Source organism: Anomaloglossus baeobatrachus, chromosome 2 (genome assembly GCF_048569485.1).
Source record: "Anomaloglossus baeobatrachus isolate aAnoBae1 chromosome 2, aAnoBae1.hap1, whole genome shotgun sequence".
In the NCBI taxonomy this organism is placed as follows: domain Eukaryota; kingdom Metazoa; phylum Chordata; class Amphibia; order Anura; family Aromobatidae; genus Anomaloglossus; species Anomaloglossus baeobatrachus.
In genome coordinates this window covers 261,472,381-261,496,992 of record NC_134354.1, presented here as the reverse complement: position 1 = coordinate 261,496,992, position 24,612 = coordinate 261,472,381, and the positions used below count along the sequence as shown (strand labels likewise).

Sequence of the window (24,612 nt, the reverse complement as noted above, 5' to 3'; positions counted from 1 at the left end):
AGAGTAGCTACTGAAATTTGCCATGAAAATCTAGTGTACTGCTAGCTCATGTTACAACTGCAGTAAATGTGGGCTAGATCTGCTCACATGTGTGTGATGTTTACAAAAGGATAAAGGAGGATGAAGTATATGATCACAGTGCGGAGCCATTTTGTTGGTGACTGCAAAGTGATACTGACAAGTAGACTGTCACAGAGGACAGCTGGCAGCATTGATTCTGTTAGTTGGTGCTGCTCGGTGTATTATAAGATGGAGATAGATATAATTAGAGTAACAAATGCTGAAATTAGATACAGGGCATTGTACTGGATATAGTACAATGGGCCCCAGATAGTGCTTCATTCAATATAAGCACCCCACATAGTGTACCTTACAGTATAATGTGCCCCACATAGTGCACCATACAGTATAATGCCCCCACATAGTGCTCAATACTTTATAATGGTTCCACCTAGTGCTGTGTACAGTATAATGACCCCTCATAGTGCTGTGTACAGTATAATGGCCCCACATTGTCACCATGATCAGCATTAGAAACATGGCTCTGAGGGTGTATCACACATGATTGGCATTAGATACATGGCTCAGGGGGATATTGCACATCATCTCCATTAGATACATGGTGTATCATTAGATACATGGTGTATACAGGGTGTATCACACATGATCAGTATTTGATACATGTCTCTGAGGGGTATCCCGCATGATGAGTATTCGATTCATGGATATGGAGGGTATCACAGATGGTGAGCATTAGCTATATGGCTCTGGAGGTATCGCATATGATCGGCATTAGATACATGGCTCTGGGAGTATCACAGATAGTGAGCATTAGATACATGACCATAAGGTTGTGTTTCACACATTATCGGCATTATATCCATGGCTATGGGGGGTATCACAGATGGTGGGCATTGGATACTCCCCAGAGACACGTATCACATGTGAGGTGCATCCTCCTGCAGAGGCTGTACAGTGTACTGCACTCGTGATCTCAGGCTGCGATCACCACTTACCATTGCCACAGATACTCAACCCGGACCTCCGTTGCCCTCATCTTCTCCTGTCAGCCTTACACACCGTAACCTCCTCCTGTCACAATGGTGTTCCAGCTCTTCCAATCACCACACGTACTGAGCACTGGGCACGCACAGCAGAGTAGCTGCGGGCTGCACAAAAATGGTGCCAATCTCCTCCCAGAGCTGTGACCTTTTGAGGTAGGGTCAAGTGGCGACCCAAGTTTTCTGTATACAGGGGCTGCCATATTTGAGGTCTAGAAGTCTCGTTATAACCGGCAAATGGAAGCCCTCAGAGGCTGGAAAAAAAATGTAATTTAAAAAAAGACTGTTAAGTTAGTGTATTTAATTTTGTATTAAAAACAATTGATTATATATTCAATAATTTTTAATACAAAAAAAATTGCGGCACCTTCACTTTTAAGGCCTGAGACAATAGCCAACCTCAGTGGACTTTGCCACAATTAGAAAATTGCTGACAAATTCAAGAGACGAATAATACAAATGGTAAAAGAACCAAGAACAACTTCGAAAGAGATTAGAGGTGAACTTCAAGGTAAAGGTACATCAGTGTCAGACTGCACCATTCGTTGCACTTTTGTTCAAAGTGGACTTCTTGGAAGACAACCAAAGGGGAAACCACTGTTGAAAGCAAAGAGAGACTGAGAATTGTTAAAATGCATATTGACAAGACACAAAGCTTCTTAGGCTATGTGCGCACTAGAAAAGTGATTTTTCTCAAGAAAATTTCTTGAGAAACGTCTGGGAGTTGAAGATTACCGCACCTGCGGTAAAAAACCGCACCAAACCCGCAAGAAAAACGCATGCGTTTTTGCCGTGATTTTGACGCGGTTTTGCCGCAGGTTGGTCCCTGCGTTTTTTTTATGCTGAACTGCAATAAATAATATAAATAATATATAGATAATCGATAGACAGATAATGGATAGAGGGAAAGATGGATAGATGAATAGATAGATAGAGAGATGAGAAAGACCTATATAATGTCTCACCCCCCTGCATATTCTAAGCTGGCACCCTTTAGTGACTTTCATGTGGCACTAAAGGGTGCCTAGCCTTGTATTTAGCCAAAAATTAAATAATTAAAAAAAAAAGTGAGGTCCCCCCATCTTTTGTAGCCAGCTAGGGTAAAGCAGACTGCTGCAGCCTGCAGACCACAGCTGGCAGATTCACCTTGGCTGGTATTCCAAAACAGAGGGCACCCCACGCTGTTATTTTACATTAAATTAGTAATTTAAAACAAAAAACGTGGGGTCCCCCCCCAAATTGGATCACCAGCCAAGGTAAAGCGGACAGCTGGGGTCTGATATTCTCAGACTAGGGAGGTCCACTGTTATTGGACACTCCCCAGCCTAAAAATAGCAGGCTGCAGCCGCCCCAGAAGTGGCGCATCCATTAGACGTGCCAATCCTGGTGCTTCGCCCCAGCTCATCCCGTGCCCTGGTGCGGTATCAAACAGGGTAATATATAGGGTTGATGCCAGATGTGTAATGTCACCTGGCATCAAGCCCTGGGGTTTGTGATGTCATGCGTCTATCAGATACCCGACATCACCAACCCAGTCAGTAATAAATAAAAAATAGACAACAAAAAAAAGTTTTATTTGAAAAAACACTCCCCACATTCCCTCTTTCACCAATTTATTGACAAGAACAATCAAATTCGGGTCTGGCGTAATCCAATAAGCGGGGGGGTCCCAGGACGATCCATACCATAGTTACTGTCCCAGTCAATGAAGAACAGAAGGTTCCCCATTGGCTGGGAGAGTAATGCAGTAACCTGAGCTAACATCAGTAGGTCAGCCCATGTCACTGCAGGGGATGCCGAGTGCTGCCATCAGGAGGTTAGATGAGATCATTACCTGCTGTGACGATCTCCTGCAGTCCTGCCATCAGCGCTGTCACTGCCTTCTATGCCCGCCGCGTTCTCAGCAGTATCGCGAGAGCCCGTGACGTCACCGCCAGTGACAGTCTCGGGCCACGGGCATAGACGGCAGTGACCGCGGTGACGTCAGGAGGCAGGAGATCGTCACAGCAGGTAATGATTTCATCTCACCTCCTGACAGCAGCGCCCGTTATCCCCACGGCTGCACACACTGCTGTGTGTCAGTGTCTGCCTGCGCTGCAGGGTGACAAGCTACTGATACTGCGGGCAGACACTGACACTGCAGGGCGGGCAGTCGCGGGGCCGGAGCGGGACACAGACTGCATGGGCACCTGGAGGTCACACGGAAGTGCTTCTGTGCGGCGTCCAGGGAGTGTGACATCATTTGCTACCTGCGGTATACCCCCCGGTATTTTGCGATTACATTACAGTGAATGGAGTGAAATACCGGGGGTATTCCACAGGTACCTGCGGAAAAGAAGTGACATACTCATTTTCTCAAGAAATTTTCTCAAGAAAATCTTCACAAAGAATTTTCTTGAGAAAAAAACGCAGTGTGCGCACAGCTATTTTTTTTTCCCATAGGTTTTGCTGGGAAATGTCTGCAGAAGATTTCAAACATTTCTCAAGAAATTTCCGCCGTAAATCCGCGGGTAAAAACGCCTAGTGTGCACATAGCCTTAGAGATTGTTCTTTAGATGGAGGAGTCATAACTGGGTCTTTTTGTAAGTCACATAAGCACTATGTTCACAGATGAAAAAATGCAACCTATAAAGAAAAGAACATGGAGGAGGTTCGATTATGTTTTGCTGCATCTGGCACAGGTTATCTTGAATCTGTGCAGGGTACAATGAAATCTCAAGACTATCAAGGCATTCTGGACTGAAATGTGTTGACCAGTGTCAGAAATCTTGTCATCTGTTGGAAGTCATGGGTCCTCCCAAAGAGATAATGACTCAGAACACTGTTAAAAACATCCAAGAACGGATAAGAGCAAAGCATTGGACTATTCTGAAGTGCCCTTTTATAAGCCCTGATCTAAATCCTATTGAACATCTGTGGAATGAGCTGAAACATGCCGTCTGGGGAAAGCACCCTTCAGACTTCAGACATCTGGAGCAGTTTGCTCATGAGGAGAGGGCCAAAAATCTGTGGAGAGATGCAGAAGTCTCATTGAGAATTGCAGAAATCGTTTCTTTGCAGTAATTGCCTCACCAGGTTGTGCAACAAAATATAAAGTTATGGTTCATCATTGTTTTCCAGAACATTTTCATTATTTTTAGGATTTTTATTTCTGAATACTGTTAACCGGTGTACAGCTACCGATATGTCCCACAATATAAATATGTGATGGTAAATAGTGGGTTTCCATTGCCACGTGTACATTTTTCAGTTCATTCTAAAGTAAAATATTAAGGGTTTGTAATTGTTGCTACATAAATTAACAGTGTTTATCACATCTTAAGTAAGTCTTATCTGTACTTTTTAAGTTTGGACCTCTGTCCTCTTCGATACACTTGTGAATCTATCAGTCTCTTACCTTTCCACTAATAAGAAACATTGATGGTCGCCTGGACACCTATCCAGATAACTAACCGGTTAAATTGTCTGATGATCCAAATTAGGTTGTGAACTGATACAGTCCTTTCTCTCTATTTTTAAGATAATCAGACCTAAAAGTAAAGGCCCCGTCACACTAAGCAACATCGCTAGCAACATCGCTGGTAACGAACAACTTTTGTGACGTTGCTAGCGATGTTGCTGTGTGTGACATCCAGCAACAACCTGGCCCCTGCTGTGAGGTCGTTGGTTGTTGCTGAATGTCCTGGGCCATTTTTTAGTTGTTGCTGTCCTGCTGTGAAGCACAGATCGCTGTGTGTGACAGCGAGACAGCAACAACTAATGTGCAGTGAGCAGGGAGCCAGCTTCTGCTGAGGCTGGTAACTAATGTAAACATCGGGTAACCAAGAAGCCCTGTCCTTGGTTACCCGATATTTACCTTTGATACCAGCCTCCTCCGCTCTCACTGCCTGTGCTGCCGGCTCCAGCTCTGTGCACATGTAGCTGCAGCACACATCAGGTAATTAACCCGATGTGTGCTGTAACTAGGAGAGCAAGGAGCCAGCACTAAGCAGTGTGCGCTGCTCCCTGCTCTGTGCACATTTAGCTGCAGCACACATCAGGCAATTAACCCGATGTGTGCTGTAACTAGGAGAGCAAGGAGCCAGCGCTAAGCATTGTGCGCTGCTCCCTGCTCTGTGCACATTTAGCTGCAGCACACATCGGGTTAATTAACCTGATGTGTGCTGTAACTAGGAGACTGGGGGCTGGTCACTGGTTGCTGGTGAGCTCACCAGCAACTCGTGTAGCCACGCTGCAGCGATCCCTGCCAGGTCAGGTTGCTGGTGGGATCGCTGGAGCGTCGCAGTGTGACAGCTCACCAGCAACCTCCTAGCAACTTACCAGCGATCCCTATCGTTGTTGGGATCGCTGGTAAGTTGCTTAGTGTGACTGGACCTTTAGGACTGTAAAATGTAGAGTAAAGGTCCAGTCACACTAAACAACTTACCAGCGATCTCAACAACGATCCAACCTGATAGGGATCGCTGGTAAGTTGCTAGGAGGTTGCTGGTGAGATGTCACACTGCGACGCTCCAGCGATCCCACCAGCAACCTGACCTGGCAGGGATCGCTGGAGCGTGGCTACACGAGTTGCTGGTGAGCTCACCAGCAACCAGTGACAAGCCCCCAGCCAGCAGCGTCGCGTGGAAGCGATGCTGCGCTTGGTAACTAAGGTAAATATCTGGTAACCAACCCGATATTTACCTTGGTTACCAGCGCACACCGCTTAGCGCTGGCTCCCTGCTCTCCTAGCTACAGTACACATGGGGTTAATTACCTGATGTGTACTGCAGCTACATGTGCACAGAGCAGGGAGCCGCGCACACTGCTTAGCGCTGGCTCCCTGCTCTCCTAGCTACAGTACACATGGGGTTAATTACCTGATGTGTACTGCAGCTACATGTGCACAGAGCAGGGAGCCGCGCACACTGCTTAGCGCTGGCTCCTTGCTCTCCTAGCTACAGTACACATGGGGTTAATTACCTGATGTGTACTGCAGCTACATGTGCACAGAGCAGGAGCCGGCACTGACAGCTGAGAGCAGCGGACGCTGGTAACGAAGGTAAATATCAGGTAACCAAGGTAAGGGCTTCTTGGTTACCCGATGTTTACTGTGGTTACCAGAGTCCGCAGTAGCCGGCTCCTGCTGCCTGCACATTTAGTTGTTGCTCTGTCGCTGTCACACACAGCGATGTGTGCTTCACAGCGGGAGAGCAACAACTAAAAAATGGCCCAGGACGTTCAGCAACAACCGGCGACCTCACAGCAGGGGCGGGGTTGTTGCTGGATGTCACACACAGCAACATCACTAGCAACATCGCTATTACGTCACAAAAGTTGTTCGTTAGCAGCGATGTTGCTAGCGATGTTGTTTAGTGTGACTGGGCCTTAAGATATAAAGTAATGGTGTTGGTGCTCTTTCATTAGAATGTTTCAATGTGATCTTCAGACTTTTCTACTCCCATGTTCTATTTTTAACAGAAACCTCATTTTTTTGTATTTGGGTAAAAATAAACAAGCATTGTAAAAGCAGCGCTAAAAATAGCAATACGGTGGAATCCGGTTTACGAGTATTTCGCTATACGAGCAAAGCTTGCTGTAAATTTGTAACTCAGTTTACGAGCAAGCTTTGCTGTACGAGCAAATACATACCGCACACACTTCCGGTTCCGTACTTTTATTACACTCTGACCCGCTCTTGCAGTCCGCACAAAGATACACAAACACGAACGCACACATATATTATGCTCACCTTACGCCGATGGAGGAACGTCCGCTGTCAGCCGCTACTTAAAGGCCAGTCAGAGGCAAGTGGCTCCTGTCTTTGACGTCAGCGCTCTGGCAGTAGAAGCTCTGGCATCGGTCGCGATGGTTACCCGATACACATCCTGTACCAGCGAACTACAAGAACAATGAGGCTGGCGATGGAACAGAAGGTAAAGGTACCGTCATACTAAGCGACGCTCCAGCGATCCCACCAGCAACCTGACCTGGCAGGGATCGCTGGAGCGTCGCTACACGAGTTGCTGGTGAGCTGTTACACAGGCAGATCTTACCAGTGACCAGCCCCCAACCAGCAGCGACGCGTGGAAGCATGCTGCACTTGGTAACTAAGGTAAATATCGGGTAACCAACCCGATATTTACCTTGGTTACCAGCGCACACCGCTTAGCGCTGGCTCCCTGCACACCTAGCCACAGTACACATCGGGTTAATTACCCGATGTGTACTCTGCTACGTGTGCAGGGAGCCGGCTTCTGCGGACGCTGGTAACCACGGTAAACATCGGGTAACCAAGAAGCCCTTCCCTTGGTTACCCGATATTTACCTTCGTTACCAGCGTCCGCCGCTCTCACGCTGCCAGTGCCGGCTCCCTGTTCCCTGCACTCCTAGCCACAGTACACATCGGGTTAATTACCCGATGTGTACTCCGGCTACGTGTGCAGGGAGCCGGCACTGACAGCGTGAGAGTGGCGGGCTCTGGTAACGAAGGTAAATATCGGGTAACCAAGGTAAGGGCTTCTTGGTTACCCGATATTTACCGTGGTTACCAGCGTCCGCAGAAGCCAGCTCCTGCTGCCTGCACATTCAGTTGTTGCTCTCTCGCTGTCACACACAGCGATGTGTGCTTCACAGCGGGAGAGCAACAACTAAAAAATGTTCCAGGACATTCAGCAACAACCAGCGACCTCACAGCAGGGGCCAGGTTGTTTCTGGATGTCACACACAGCGACATCACTAGCAACATCGCTGCTACCTCACAAAAGTCGTGCCTCAGCAGCGATGTTGCTAGCGATGTTGCTTAGTGTGACGTGGCCTTAAGGTGAGCATAATATGTGTGTGTGCGTGCGTGTTTGTGTGTGTGTGTGGAATGGCACAATAGGGGACCAGGATGGGACATTGAACAAGTTGTGGAACAAATTGCCTGAGCTTGCATTATTTCCTATGGGAAATTTTGCTTTGCTACATGAGTAACTTGGTTTACAAGCACACTCTCAGAATGGATTGTTCTCGTAAACCAAGGATCCACTGTATACTGTACATAAACTGTAAGCTGCGTGCCCGGTAATGTGAACAACTTAAATATTAACCCAATGCGCAAACAATGCTTTGTCAAAATACAGTAGTGCATCTTGGAAAGTATGACTCTAACATGAAAACATTCTGACCATGGGCATCACTCACTCCTACGTCTCCTATGGTCATTATATAGTGGGGAAAAAGTAAATGATGCAGAAATGCTTCATAATACGAGTAGATGGAAGAAATCTATCTATATTCTTATTCTGTTTGTTTGTTGTTGTTTTTTTAACAGATTGTGATTGTAGAATTTGGAGGCAAACCATTCAGTTGCTCTGGCCTAACTCTATCACAGTGGTTCTGGTGCATCTTCATTGGAATTGGCGAGTTGTTATGGGGCCAGGTGTGTTTCGTACATTTACTGTCATATAAATATGTTGATCTGCACCCTGCCCATGGAATGTTATGATCATCTTCTTATTGATCTGTTTAGTTAATCTGCACAGTTCCCACAAGCCGGCTTAAGTTCTTGAAAGAAGCAGGCCATGGGCCCATGAAAGAGGATATTCCCCATGAAGAACTGCCAGAGGATGCAGATGAGATTGACCATGCAGAAATGGAGCTCCGAAAAGGCCAGATCTTGTGGTTTAGAGGCTTGAACAGGATACAGACTCAGGTACTGCTGCTATTAGTTGTTCATTTAACCAGTTACATTTTTTTAATGTACTAGGAGACACATGCATCATATACTGTACATGATGTAATTTAGATTATCTATAGCAGAGATCAGCAACTATAATTTCCAGCATTCCCTGACAGCCCACAGACTGTTAGGAAACTGTAGGACCATATTTGCAGTTGCTGAACCCTGATCAAGAATATGTATTTTTTAAGGGCTAATATACTCCACACAATTAAAGTCAAACATGGAAGAGGCTTCTGAAAAATGAGAAGACACAGTTTATTATTGCCTTTTAATATTTAATGGATTATTATGTTTCATTTAAAGAGATTTTATCATGCCTGATGAACAGAAGAATGTCTTAGTTATGGCTTCTTATTTAAAACTATATTTGCAATTTCAGGACACTCTAAAGTGATATTTGTATAGTATACCTTTTTTGGGCTCGTCCATCTGCTGTTTGTTACCATTTTCACTCAGTCCCTTATCCCTAAGTGTGTAGAAAGGTTGGATTTTTGTATTTTATTTACTTATATAGCACCATTAGTTGTAGCGCTTTACAGATATCCTCATAACTGTCCTCATTGGGGCTCACAATGTAAATTCCCCATCACTTATCAGTATGTAGTACCTGGATGAAAGCCACACAAAGAGAAGATACAAACTCCTTTCAGATATGGTCCTTGGGATTTCAACCCAGGACCCCAGCATAAGGCTATAGTGATGACTAGTGAGCCAGTGTGCTGCGCACAGTTGTCTTTTTGCCTAAAACAGTTTTCAGGTGCCTCCACTTGCTCATACTAATAATTAAGCAGCCATTGTGCTTCTTTACTTGAGGCCAGATTCATACATCTGCGTTTTGTGGTCTCACTACAGACTGCGATGCACGGACCACCTGCAAGTCTCCAGATCCAAACAACAGATTTTTATTTTTTTTTATGTTCAATCTATTTTTATTGAAACATTCATGAGGACATTAAAGAATCAATTGTAATGCAGCAATACAATTGGTTCATAAGGACCATAAAAAAATTAAATAAAATTCACAATTATAAAAGTGCCACTTTGACAGAGAAACAAAATTAATTTATAAACAAATGAACAAATGAGAGGACATATTGGGGTAACCCAATAATAAGAAACGAACAGACTGAAGTCCAAAACTTATCCCAATATAGTAGAAAAGAAAAGATAAAAAGAGAAGAATAAAAAAAACAAAAGTGGGTGGAGTGAGGAATTACAAGAAGGGGAGGAGGGAGGGAAGAATATGGGAGAAGGTAAAGACATCTTTTTCACATTAAGACATGGAAGCCACAACACCAACCCAGGCCTGCACACAGATCCCACAGCCTATAGAAAATTTTTATGAAGATTTGGGGAATAATATCCATTCACTCCATAATCTGGTGAATTTGTCGGTGAGTCCAGAGCATTCGGCAGAAAGCTCCTCCATCCTGCAAATATTCACCATTTCAGAGTACCACTCATTAATAGAAGGGATTGCTGTCAGGCAGAAGCGGAGTATGTCCCGCTTGTGAAATTTTATTGAATGAGTCAAAATGGAGAGAAGTGCAATCTGATGGCTGCCCTCAGTATTCTTTCCAGTAATTAAGCGATAATTCGCAAACACTCATTCTTAGAATGGTTTAAAGGGAACCTGTCAGGTGCAATGCTAGTGTATACAGGGACGGTTAGGCAGGAATTAGAAGTATGCACCCAGAACTGCACATGGTCCTGGGTGCATTCTTCTAATTCCTGCCTAACCGTCCCTGTATACACTAGCATACATAAAGAGCTGTTTAGAAAAAGTATTTCTAAAGATCTTATATCGTATGCTAAGGAGCACAGGGACTAGTCACCTGGGTGTTAGTTCCCCGGCCAGTCTGCTCCATTAGCATGGTAGCACGCCCCTGTGGGTGTACTAACATGCTAGTGAATACGTAGCGTTACAGGATGATCTCACTCACCTCTCCACTGCCATCGCGTCCGACGCTGGATTTTGGCTCAGTGCGCATGACCCCGGAGTTTTGATCATGTGCACTATGAAGCCGGGTGTACGTGTCCTGGCTTCAAACTGAAGTAATGCGCATGACCGAAACTCCGGGGTCATGTGTACTGAGCCGAAATCCAGCGTCGGACGCGATGGCAGTGGAGAGGTGAGTGACACCATGCCTCTGACGCTGCATATTAATTAGCATGATATTACGCCCACAGGGATGCACTAACATGCTAATGGAGCCGACTGGCCGGGGAACTAACGCTCAGGGGACTAGCCCCCGCGTTCATTAGCATACGGTAAAAGATCTTTAGAAATACTTTTCTTCATCGTTCCTTATGGGAGACCCAGACCATGGGTGTATAGCTTCTGCCTCCGGAGGACACACAAAGTACTACACTAAAAAGTGTAGCTCCTCCCTCCTAGCATATACACCCCTTGGATAACCAAATATAGCCAATTCAATGCTTTGTGTTCAGGAGGTCACACATCCACACATGCATTCTCATCTGATTTTTGATTTTAAAGAGTTGGAAGAAAAGCGGGTCCATGCTGGACCCCCGGCATGTCCCTTCTCACCCCACTGTGTCGGCGGTGTTGTTAAGGTTGATTTCAAGGCTGGAGCCTTACATGCCGCGCTCCTTCACCATCCCTCGGGCTCTGGCTTGAAGTGGGAGCCTACACGGTTCTCACTGCTTTGCAGGAGACCGGTCTCAATCCGCAGCCCTTTCAGGACCTTGCCGGACGGAGCACTCATCCCTCAGGGACCTGGCCCTGCGTCTCACAAGCTAAGTATTGAGACGTTATTGTCAGGGGGGTCCCTTCCACTTTAATGTCTGGGAGAGTGTGTTTTGTAACTTTTGTGACAATTCCGGCCGGTTCTCCGGTTTTCACCAGAGAACCGCGCCGAGGGGGCCTGCGCGCCGGCCGCATTGTAAAATTTAGGCCCCGGCTTCGGCTGCGGCCTAGTTTCGTTTTCACTGCCCCTGCATGTCAGTCATGCAGAGGGACAGTGCGGCGCCGCCCACCAGCCGTTCAGCACAGGGGAGGACACTCCTCTCTGAGGAGATGTTCCCCTCCCCTGTATATCCCCTTGGCCCTCCAGTTCCCGCTCTGGGACTAGATCCCGCCCCCCCTCCTCACTCCGGCGCCATTTTATCAGCGTTTTCACACTGATCGGCGCTGGCTGCTGCATCCTGCAACCTGTCTGGGGGTCCAAGCTGTGGAATCCGGAGGGCACACAAAACGGTCTGGTAAGCCACAACCTCTGGGTTGTGGACATCTTATACACTCTCTGGGCATTCTGAAGTAGTGTATTCTTTACCGCAGAGCCTCCACCTCAGCAGCATGTCTCACACTAGGAGCAAGGCTGCAAGGCTGTACTCAATATGCACTGCATGTAAGCTCGTTCTGCCCGAACCGAGCACATATCCTCACTGTGATGTCTGCTCTAACATGGTGGTGCCTCAGCCTGGAGTCTCCCCAGTGGTCCCTCCGGCTGCTCCGGCCCCGGTGGCTGAACCCCCGGCTTGGGTAGAATTGTTTTCTAAGTCTATCTCCCAGCCTTTTGCCGACTCCATGGGACAGCTGTCCTGGACTCTGCTGAGCATGCATCAGCCCCCTTCTCAGGGCACCTCTGCTGCTTCGGCTCGCTCTGCAGAGCTCACAGAGGATTCTTCATCTGCTCCCAGACCCCGTCCTCCTAAAAGGAGACGCAGGGTCCCCTCTCCTTCCTCGTCCCGCGGCTCCGATTCACGAGCCGTCTCGCAGGACGAGGAGGATATCTTTACTGGGGGCTCGGACGCTACCTCCATGTGCCCCATTGATCTGACCGAGGGTGATGCAGATGTGAGTGATTTGATTGCGTCCATTAATTCTGTTCTGGACCTCAATCCGCCAGTATCAGAGGAACAACCCTCTCTGGCAGAAAAGCACCAGTTTACCTTGCCTAAGAGAACAAGGAGTGTGTTCTTTAACTACTCCAGTTTTCAAGCCACTGTGTCCAAGCCCAGAGCCTGTCCTGACAAACGCTTCCCAAAGCGTGGTTCTGATGACCGTTATCCTTTTCCACCAGAGGTGGTCAGGGAGTGGGCTCACTCACCAAAGGTAGACCCTCCGGTGTCTAGACTCTCAGCCCGGACAGTTGTATCTGTGGCTGATGGCACCTCACTTAAGGATCCCACTGACCGCCAGGTTGACCTCCTGGCCAAGTCTGTCTATGAGGCAGCAGGGGCCTCGTTCTCCCCATCCTTTGCAGCAGTGTGGGCTCTCAAAGCCATCTCTGCTTCCCTAGAGGAGATGCATTCTCTCACTAGGGATTCTATGCCTGAATTGGTTACTTTAACTTCCCAGGCTTCAGCCTTTTCAGCCTACGCCATGTCTGCCATGCTGGAGGCCTCTCACCGCACTGCGGGGGCCTCCGCTAATTCCCTTGCTATCCGCAGGATCTTGTGGCTTCGACAGTGGAGGGCAGATGGTTCCTCAAAGAAGTACCTTGCTGGGCTCCCATTTCCCATTTGCTGGGTCCAGGCTGTTCGGTGAACAACTGGATGAAATAATTAAGGAGGCTACTGGCGGGAAGAGTACTTCCTTGCCACAGACTAAAACCAGGAAACCTGTCCAGAGCAGGAACCAGTCGAGGTTTCGTTCCTTTCGTTCCTCTAACTGGTCGGCCTCTAAGCCCTCGGCCTCGTCCACTAACTCAACCAAGGACCAGAAGCCCACCTGGCACAAGAAGCCGCGTCCACAAAAGTCCGCAGGGGCTGCTGCCACCAAGGCAGCCTCCTCTTGACTATCTGGCCGAGCCAGCAACGTCCTTGGTCGGTGGCAGGCTCTCCCACTTTGGCGACGTGTGGTTTCAACACGTCTCCGATCAGTGGGTGCGAAATATCATCTCCCACGGCTACAGGATAGAATTCTCTTCCAGCCTGCCAAACAGATTTTTTCTGTCAACTCCCCCCTGCTCCAAGGCCGCCGCCTTCTCTCAGGCCGTGGCATCCTTGCAGGCCAACGGAGTAATTGTACCGGTGCCCGCCAGGGAACGGTTCAGAGGTTTTTACTCAAATCTCTTCCTAGTCCCCAAAAAGGACGGTACCTTCCGGCCCATCCTGGATCTCAAGCTTCTCAACAAGCATGTTCAGGTACGGCACTTTCGCATGGAGTCTCTGCAATCGGTCATTGCCTCAATGACCCAAGGAGATTTCCTGGCATCCATCGACATCAAAGATGCCTATCTGCATGTGCCAATTGCTGTTTCACACCAGCGTTGGCTACGTTTTGCAATCGGAGAGGAACATTTCCAATTTGTGGCTCTCCCCTTCGGGTTAGCCACGGCCCCTCGAGTATTTACCAAAGTCATGGCAGCAGTGGTTGCGGTTCTGCACCTCCAGGGGTTGGCAGTGATTCCTTACCTGGACGACCTTCTTGTCAAGGCTTCATCCAGCGCAGACTGTCAGCGGAGTGTCTCGCTCACTCTCGCCACTCTTGTTCAATTCGGGTGGCTTGTCAATCTGCCCAAGTCCACTCTGACCCCGACCCAAAAACTCACGTACCTAGGGATGCAAATCGAGACTCTGCCGGCACTTGTCAAGCTGCCCTTAGTCAAACAGCAGTCCCTCCATCTGGCGGTGCGCTCTCTGTTGAGGCCCCGCCGTCATTCCATCAGGCACCTCATGCAGGTGCTGGGTCAGATGGTGGCGTCAATGGAAGCGGTTCCCTTTGCCCAGTTCCATCTACGCCCTCTGCAGCTGGACATTCTCCGCTGTTGGGACAAGCGGACTTCTTCCTTGCACAGGTTGGTGGCTCTGTCGCCACAGACCAGGAGCTCTCTTCAGTGGTGGCTTCGGCCCCTCTCTCTGTCTCAGGGACACTCAGTCATGATCCCGTCCTGGGTGATCCTCACCACGGATGCCAGTCTATCCGGCTGAGGAGCAGTATTTCTCCACCACCGAGCACAGGGCACTTGGACTCCGTCCGAATCAGCCCTCTCGATCAATGTGCTAGAAATCAGAGCTGTGCTCCTAGCTCTCGTAGCCTTTCACCACCTGTTGGCGGGCAAGCACATTCGAGTCCAGTCAGACAACACGACAGCAGTTGCCTACATCAATCACCAGGGCGGGACTCGCAGCCGCCTAGCAATGTTGGAGGTTCAGCGCATCCTTCAGTGGACGGAGGACTCCAAGTCCACCATATCCGCAGTCCAAATCCCAGGCGTAGAAAACTGAGAGGCAGATTATCTCAGCCGTCAAACCGTGGACAACGGCGAGTGGGCTCTGCATCCGGCAGTGTTCCGGTCGATCTGCCGCAAGTGGGGCACTCCGAAAGTGGATCTAATGGCATCCCGGCACAACAACAAGGTCCCGGTTTACGTGGCTCGCTCCCACGATCCTCAGGCCTTTGCAGCGGACGCGCTGGTTCAGGATTGGTCCCAGTTCCGTCTGTCTTACGTGTTTCCCCCTCTAGCTCTCTTGCCCAGAGTCCTGCGCAAGATAAGAATGGAGGGCCGTCGGGTTATACTCATTGCTCCAGACTGGCCCAGGCGAGCCTGGTACCCAGACCTGCTCAGTCTGTCCGTAGAGGTGCCGTGGCATCTCCCGGACCGCCCAGACCTTCTCTCACAAGGTCCGTTTTTCCGCCAGAATTCTGCGGCTCTCAGATTGACGGCGTGGCTCTTGAGTCCTAGATCCTGACGGCTTCCGGCATTCCTCCCGAAGTCATCTCCACTATGACACGGGCTCGGAAGTCTTCCTCGGCCAAGATATACCACAGGACCTGGAGAATTTTCCTGTCCTGGTGTCGTTCTTCCGGCCATGCTCCTTGGCCTTTTTCCTTGCCGACCATCTTGTCTTTTCTGCAGTCTGGTCTGCAGCTAGGACTCTCCCTCAATTCCCTCAAGGGACAGGTCTCAGCGCTATCAGTGTTGTTCCAGCGGCGTATCGCCCAGCTGGCTCAGGTGCGCACCTTCATGCAGGGCGCATCTCACATCATTCCGCCTTACCGGCGGCCTCTAGATCCCTGGGACCTTAATCTGGTCCTCACGGCCTTGCAGAAACCCCCTTTTGAGCCACTTAGGGAAGTTTCTTTGGCTCGTCTTTCACAGAAAGTGGTCTTTCTAGTGGCCATAACTTCCCTCAGGAGAGTCTCTGATTTGGCTGCGCTCTCCTCGGAGTCACCTTTTTTGGTTTTTCACCAAGACAAGGTGGTTCTTCGTCCGTCTCCGGACTTTCTTCCTAAGGTGGTATCTCCTTTCCACCTTAACCAGGATATTTCCCTGCCTTCCTTTTGTCCGGCTCCTGCTCATCGCTTTGAAAAAGCGTTGCATACTCTGGATCTGGTGCGGGCGCTCCGGATCTATGTGTCACGCACCGCTGCTCTTAGGCGGTGCACCTCTCTCTTTGTGCTGACCACTGGTCAGCGTAAGGGCCTCTCGGCTTCTAAGCCGACCCTAGCTCGCTGGATTAGGACGGCCATCTCCGATGCCTACCAGTGTACTCAAGTGCCTCCCCCGCCGGGGATCAAGGCACACTCGACCAGAGCTGTCGGTGCCTCTTGGGCTTTCAGGCACCAGGTTAAGGCTCAGCAAGTCTGTCAGGCTGCCACTTGGTCCAGTCTGCATACCTTTTCGAAGCACTACCAAGTGCATGCTTATGCTTCGGCAGATGCGAGCTTGGGCAGACGCATCCTTCAGGCGGCTGTCGCCCATTTGTGAAGTTAGGTCTCGCCTACTTCTCAGTTTTCTGTTTATTCCCACCCATGGACTGCTTTGAGACGTCCCATGGTCTGGGTCTCCCATAAGGAACGATAAAGAAAAAGAGAATTTTGTTTACTTACCGTAAATTCTTTTTCTTATAGTTCCGACATGGGAGACCCAGCACCCTCCCTGTTGCCTGTTGGCAGTGTTCTTGTTCCGTGTGTTATCACCGGCTATTGTTGTAGACAGAGGTTCCGGTTGTTCCGGGTTTTGCTCTATCTCTACTTGTGGGTGGATGTCCTCCTTCAGCTTTTGCACTAAACTGGCTATATTTGGTTATCCAAGGGGTGTATATGCTAGGAGGGAGGAGCTACACTTTTTAGTGTAGTACTTTGTGTGTCCTCCGGAGGCAGAAGCTATACACCCATGGTCTGGGTCTCCCATGTCGGAACTATAAGAAAAAGAATTTACGGTAAGTAAACAAAATTCTCTTTTTTCTAAAGATCTCTTTATCTATGCAAGCGTATACAGGTACGCTTAGGCAGGGAATAGCAATATGCACACAGAACTGCTCGTGGTCCTGGGTGCATATTACACCTGACAGGTTCCCTTTAATCCTATCTTATTCCTACCAGATAGCAGACTTTTTTTTTTCCAAATGTTTCTGCAGCTTTTTCATTTTTAGTGAGCATGCTCAAAAAATGATTACGTGCATCAAATTTACTGATGTCAAACTGACAATTTTAACAAGCTGGGGCGCATCCAATAGCTTGTGCTTTTTTTTTTTAATGAACAAAGCAGCAAAAGCACCTGAAATACTTATCGAATTATTTTTGCCATGTGATTAGATAGCTAGGTAAATAAAATGCATCACAATCCAGAAGGAGCAAGATGTCTTGTTGAAGTCGCACACAGCACAATAGTCAGAATCCAAAGAATTGCAATATGAACCGCATAGTAACACCACAGATCGGGGTCAAGGATGTTGTGCATATATTAGTGAAAAATGTAAATGACACACAGAATACAGAAATATTAATTATACCATAGCATCTGCAAAATGTAGGACACAGGACTATAAGGCAGGACTATAAGGGGTACTTTGCACGCTGCGACATCGCATGCCGATGCTGCGATGTCGAGCGCGATAGTCCCCGTCCCCGTCGCAGCAGCGATATCTTGTGATTGCTGGCGTAGCGAACATTATCGCTACGCCAGCTTCACATGCACTTACCTGCCCTGCGACGTCGCTCTGGCCGGCGATCCGCCTCCTTCCTAAGGGGGCTGGTCGTGCGGCGTCACAGCGACGTCACACGGCAGGCGGCCAATAGCAGCGGAGGGGCGGAGATGAGCAGGATGTAAACATCCCGCCCACCTCCTTCCTTCAGCATTGCAGCCGGGACGCAGGTAGGAGATGTTCCTCGCTCCTGCGGCTTCACACACAGCGATGTGTGTTGCCGCAGGAACGAGTTATTACATCGTACCTGTCGCTGAAGCGAAATTATGGAAATCTCGGACCCTACACCGATGATACGATAACGACGCTTTTGCGCTCGTTAATCGTATCAAAAAGGATTTGCACACCGGATGTGCGTCACTTTCGATTTGACCCCACCGACATCGCACCTGCGATGTCGTAGTGTGCAAAACCCCCTTAACAGTTGCCAGTATTTTGTCCATGATCTCGCGGACACAAGATGATCTAAAATCATTTGTTTCTACTAAAAGGAAAATCATGAAAAATTTGGATCCTGCTGCTTTAGTGCTCATTAATCAGAATATTTCTACTTGTTAGGAGGAAAGACTTTCTGAAAAATAAGTATTGGGGGACTGCAGTCTAAGCGGTTACATGTCGTGGTGGTATTAAAGAAAGCCGTTTAGGAGCCATGGTCCATTTAGATCATAATATGCAAACACACATACAGTATCTCTACACGTAAGTAAAGCCCGGCTAGTATAGGCTTCCTTTGATTCCACCACACATGAGATGGAAATGCAGTTCCACAATAAAAAAAAAACAAACAAATTTATACATATAACTTTTCAGCATATTTAGATATTTAAATGGTTTCAAGCTATCATGTCTAGGAGGTATAACTTACATTGTACTGTACATATGAAGTGTGAAAGAACTCATGAGAACAATTGAAGCCAAGTTTCTCCAACAGCCATTGGAGTACCGCATTATTCTTCATTATGCTTGCAAACTAGGTCTGCTGAAAAGAGATAAGGTCACTAAGCAGCTTAGTGTCCGCTGACTTGGGATCTTTTTCTGGCTCTTGAATCTGCTGTTGTCTTGGTAATCTCATCTCACTTATGGAATAACAGTGTTCAATTTTTCTATGTTGTGGTTATTAGTTTAAAAAATGTATTGTACAAATGTCTTTCCTGTCTTTCCTGCTGATCCTTTTTACTTACTTAATCCTCTGTGACCCATTTTACTTTATTTCTTGATATTTTTTGAAGATTAAGTTTATATTTCAGTATATACCGTATAAAGAAACCTGATAAAAGGGCTATTGCACTTAAAGGGAACCGTTCAACTTCATACTGCTGCTCAGACAATGGGTAGCTTGAATCGGGGACTTCCCACTCATTGCAGACATCTGTTTTACTCAGCAGCATTTAAAGGGAATCTGCATTGTAATCTGAGAGCAACATGATGTAGGGGAAGATACCCCAATTCCAGCAATGTATCACTTTTTAGGCTGTGAGTTATTGTTTCAATAAAATCATTGTTTTTTCAGCAGGAGGTTGTCGCTAGAGGTCTAATTATCTTGTGCCATGTAGTCCTTCTGCTCAATGTAACCCCACCACCACAATTGATTTAGCAGCTTTCTGCCTATATACAGTGTACACAGATATGTATCAGTGGTGTGGGTAGGGTAATACAGAGCTCAGCATTTAGATATCTGCTAGATCGGTAACCGAGAAAACAGTGATTTTATCAAAATTGCACCAAGCAATCCAGTAAGTGACACTTGGCTGGAATGAGGATCCAAATTCCTACATTATGGTGCTGTCAGATTGCATACAAAAAATCTACTGATAGATTCCCTTTAAGAAATACATTTTGCTAAAAGTCCAACTAGGAACAAGGAGAACAATCTTTGCTTTATTTAGCAGATCTTTCACTATTTGTGTATAGGGGGTTACTCCATTGTATATGGAATAAAAACCTGTCCTGGACATATGATGGAGAGGCGGGCAGACTGATCACAGGTGTAGTACCATTATCAAAGAACCTGGGTGTCACAAGACCATGAACAGATTATTAGCCCCTGCAAGTAATCAATACAAGTGGAAACCTTGAAAACTAAGGAATCGATGAAAATATGTTTCCATTATACAAAGCGTACCTTATTTGTTGAAATTGTAATACCTCTGAAATTTTAGCCAAACAGTGCTCCCATATGCTTCTTACTGCATACCGAAGCTTTCATCTGCCCATAGGAATAAAAATCTTGACATAATCCCATGCCAGGTAATGAAGCAATTATCCTGTTGTAACAAATATTCTAGTGGTAAATAGTCGGGTATATGGTAACTGAGCAGAGGTGGACTTGTCATTGGTGCAACCTGTGCTGCCGCACACGATCCCAAGAGATAAAGGGGCCATTTCCATCTCCAAAGAAGGTAGAATTGTGCATTATGATGGGCTATTGGACTGCAAGGGACTAAATACCATTTCTGCACAGGGGCCCTATTGTCTGTGTCTGCCAGTTCACCTGAGGGCTTATTACATGGTAGCACATGGAAACTCCTTCACTCAGCTCTGCAGTATAACTGAGAACTTGTGCACATAGCGACTCATGTACCAGAATTGTATAAAAGAAAATCCATGGCAGCTAATCGGAACTAAGCTTTTTTTTTTTTTTTTATTCTCCTATATCTTCTCTCGTAAAATGAACATTGCACTGTCATTGATTGATTTTTATGGGAATAGCAAAGTCCACTTTTCTTGTCGACACGTTACGAGAAGTAACCTCTTATATACTGCCAGATCTCCACAGCGCGGTGCAGGTCTGCTCATTCTTAGGCCGGTTTCACACCTGCGTTCAGCGCAATCCACCGCTATGGAGAATAGCGCAGTCCGTTAACGCACCGCGCCGTTCTCCATAGACCTGTATGGACGACGCACTGTAACGCAAGTGTCTGCGTTGCATCTGCTGCACGATGCAGCGTCGTTGTTTTGACACTGCGTCGGGCAGAAGGAACGCTGCATGTAGCATTTTTTGTGTCGGTAAAATATCGCACCTTGACGGATTCCGTTAGTATCCACCAAGGTGTGTAATGATTGTCTATGGCGGCGGATTCTGCCGCAATGCGCTAAGCGGTGGAATCCGCTGATGGTTCCCATCACGTTCTACTGAGCATGCTCAGTATGTCCAGCAGAACAATTTAAATAGTTTAAAATCACTCCTTGCCTCTCTCCCCCCTCCTTCCTCTTTCTCATACTCACCGATCACTGACGCAGCGCTGCACGGCTGTCACTATGCTCCGGCGGCTTTTCCTCTTTTGAAAATGTCGGCCGCTCATTAATCCATCTCGTATTAACTGCTTTCCCCGCCCACCGGCGCCCATGATTGGTTGCAGTCAGACCCGCCCCCACGCTGAGTGACCGCTGTCTCACTGCAACCAATCACAGCCGCCGATGGGCGGGTCTATATCGTGCAGTAAAATAAATAGTAATTAAAAAAAAAAACGGCGTGTGGTCTCCCCCAATTTTGATACCAGCCAAGATAAAGCCACACGGCTGAAGGCTGGTATTCTCAGGATAGGGAGCCCCACGTTATGGGGAGCCCCCCAGCCTAACAATATCAGCCAGCAGCCGCCCGGAGTTGCCGCATCCATTAGATGCGACAGTCCCAGGACTCTACCCGGCTCATCCCGAATTCCCTGGTGCGGTGGCAATCAGGGTAATAAGGAGTTAAATGGCAGCTTATAGCTGCCACTAAGTCCTAGGTTAATCATGGCAGGCGTCTCCCCGAGATACCTTCCATGATTGATTCCATGATAAGTGAAAGTAAATAAACACAAACACCTAAAAAAAATCCTTTATTTGGAATAAAAGAGAAAAAAAACACCCTGTTTCCCCATTTTATTAATCCCCAAATACCCCTCCAGGTCCGGCGTAATCCACACATGAAGCTGACTGGAGTGGCCGTAGAACACGACCGCTCTCTATCAGCTCCACGCAGCAACTGAAGTGAGCCGCGCGATCAGCTGTGCCCTCATTCAGGTGATCCGCGGCCACCGCTCTCGGGTGGAGGACTGCAGCTGTGGTGGCGGGTCACCTGAGTGATGGCACAGATGATCGCGCGGCTCACTGCAGTCACTCAGGGGATTTGCGGTTACCTCTCTCTCCTCCCGAACGCAAATCTCCTTTCCCGGCGAAACAGTAAAAAAAAACAAACGTTCTTTTAAAGGAATCCGTTACCTTTATTAGCACACTATTTACAACGCATCTGTCACATGCGTCACACAACGCAAATGTGAAACCGGCCTTAGCCAGAAGCTGAATTTTATATTCTACAATAGAGCAAAAGAAATTCTGAATGTAGTTGACCTGCCATAAAAAGTTTTTTTTTGTTTGTTTTCTACATCTTAGGCTATGTGCGCACACTGCGTTTCTTTGACGCTGTGTTTTTGTGCGTTTTTGGCCTCTAAAAACGCACAAACGCATTAAAACGCACCCATGGAAAAAACGCACCAAAAAACGCATCGGTAAAAACACATGGCTGTGTTTTGCTGCGTCATTGATCTCTGCGTTTTTTTTGCATTTTTCCAGTGCATTGCATGGGGTAAAACGCAGAAAAACGCAGGAAAGAATTGACATGTCCAATTCGAAAGAATTGCTCAAAAACGCAGCTTAAAAGAAAAGTTGTGTGCGGACAGCAAAAATGAAAAGTCTTAAGGGGGCTTTACACGGTAGCAATATTGGTAACGATATAGCTATCGTGCGTACCCGCCCCCATCATTTGTGCGACACGGGCATATCGCTGCCCGTCGCGCACAAAATCGTGCTCCCTCGTCACACGGCTTACCTGCCCTGCGATGTCACTCTGGCCGACGATCCGCCTCCTTTCTAAGGGGGCTGGTCGTTCAGCGTCACAGCGACGTCACACGGCAGGCGTCCAGTAGAAGTGGAGATGAGCGGGACGTAACATTCTGCCCACCTCCTTCCTTTCGCATTGGCAGTGGAGGCAGGTAAGGCGATGTTCCTCGCTCCTGCGGTGTCACACACAGCGATGTGTGCTGCCGCAGGAACAAGGAACAACATCGCTAATGAGAGGTAAACGATTTTTTGTTTTAGGACGACCTCTCCGCGGCAAACGATTTTGACCGCTTTTGCGATCGTTTTAGGTCGCACATGAGTGTCACACGTTGCGATATCGTTAATGACGCCGGATGTGCGTCACTAACGACGTGACCCCGACGATAAAACATTAACAATATCGTAGTGTGTAAAGCCCCCTATAGACTTTGCTGGGGAAGCAAAGTCATGCAGTCTTGAGCCCAAAAACACGCAAAAACGCACTTTGCGCACATAGCCTAAAAATGGCAGTTCCCTAATATTTGAAAAATGATGTAGTAATAGTAGAAGTATTCGGTAAAAACCCATGGGAATATAGAAATGTCAAATTCCATTAGCTGCCATGTGATTCAATCAACAGTTTGCCTGTGAATCCAAGCAAGGTGGAAATCTAACAGCTTTTCGACTCAGAACCAACAGAACGCTAAACATCCAGTCTTGCCCTTTCATGATTAAATTTAAAAAATATTCAATTATTAATAAAGTATGATATAATACTAGTTGATTTTAAAGTCTCAATACATAAACATAGCTAATTCCTAGGTTGTTTTAATGGCCTCTTAATGCCAACCTACTTAATTTTTACTTTGGCCACTTGATTCTGTTGTACTAGACAAGAAAACCTGAATGAAAGAATGCATTAAAAATGCGATGAAGCACATAACGCCACCATATGTGCTAAATGGTTATTCTCAAATAATCTGGATAGGGGTAACTTGCTGATCACTAAAACCGGCGCTCGGAACCCAGAGAACCGAATGGAGTAGAGGTGTGTGTGTGCAGCCAAGTACAGTCTGTCTCCTGCAGCCTCCCCCACAATGAGTGGAGCAGAGACCAAGACCTCCAACATCCGCACCATTCAAGAAAGTGCTGCAAAGCCTCATTCTCGGGGATCCAAAGCACCGATCTTTACAGGGGGGAATCCAAATGATTGGACTCTCCGCCATCGGCAAGTTTGCCCCCTGTGGAAAAACTTGATTTGGGGGAGGAGGGGTAATAATCCTATAACAAAACTTTATTTGTGTGCTTTCAGGAATCACAACCTTACATAGCATGTCTTGGGATGTTAGTTTGTTTCCCTATGTATTAAGGCTTTCAAACAACCTTTATGATTGTGTACGCATATAAGATTTATCTTTTGGTGTATACTTATGACCCTATTGTCTCTGTTGTTCTATTTAATAACTCTTTATTACTTCACATTCTAGTAATATTTGACCTTTTTCTGTTTTGTACAGAATTCTGTAATGTCTGTCTTCCTTAGTTTTCTCTTTATTTCTCATCTCTGTTTCCTCCTCTGACTTTAGTGTGTCTCCCTCTGATTCCTTACAGATGGACGTAGTTTATACATTCCAGACGGGCGGTACCTCTTTACAAGGGGCTCTGAGGCGCCAGCCTTCCACCATTAGCCAGCACCTCGATGCTAAACATGTCTCTAGTCCAACACACGTAGCTCTGTCCTCTGCTACCTCTCCCCCAGCCACCTCTGCTGCTGCTGCTTCTGTGGGCAGTGAGTTCAACACTATTACAATGCATGCTGTGCACTTGGGCTGCTGGTCACTTCTGTCTGTCTCTTAACACTATCACTATCCAGATGACTAGTCATTTAACCCAGGGTGTGATGGGGATTGCTCATTCTCACTTTTTGCCTTTCTCCCTATTTATTTTTAACTCTTCTTTGTAATGCATTTATCCTGCAGGTGACAGTGTTTTTTTGGGGTTTTTTTGTTTATTTTTTTTTTGGGGGGGGGGGGCCTTGTGGGCATTGCAGGCACTATTGCTTAAGAGATTAAAATAGAATAGTTAATCATTACTTAAATGATAGATTCTTAAAAGGGAAAAAAAAAAATTTGAACATATGTAGGTAGG

General features: G+C 47.1%; 1 protein-coding gene across 1 annotated transcript in view; it reads left to right on the top strand.

The window, feature by feature from the left end:
* The window catches only part of LOC142291335 (plasma membrane calcium-transporting ATPase 4-like), a 306,647-nt gene that overhangs the window by 265,895 nt on the left and 16,140 nt on the right, over positions 1–24,612 (top strand). The window contains 2 exon segments of the mRNA XM_075335801.1: positions 8,356–8,463; positions 8,554–8,736. Coding sequence (XP_075191916.1) covers positions 8,356–8,463; positions 8,554–8,736 — 291 coding nt within the window.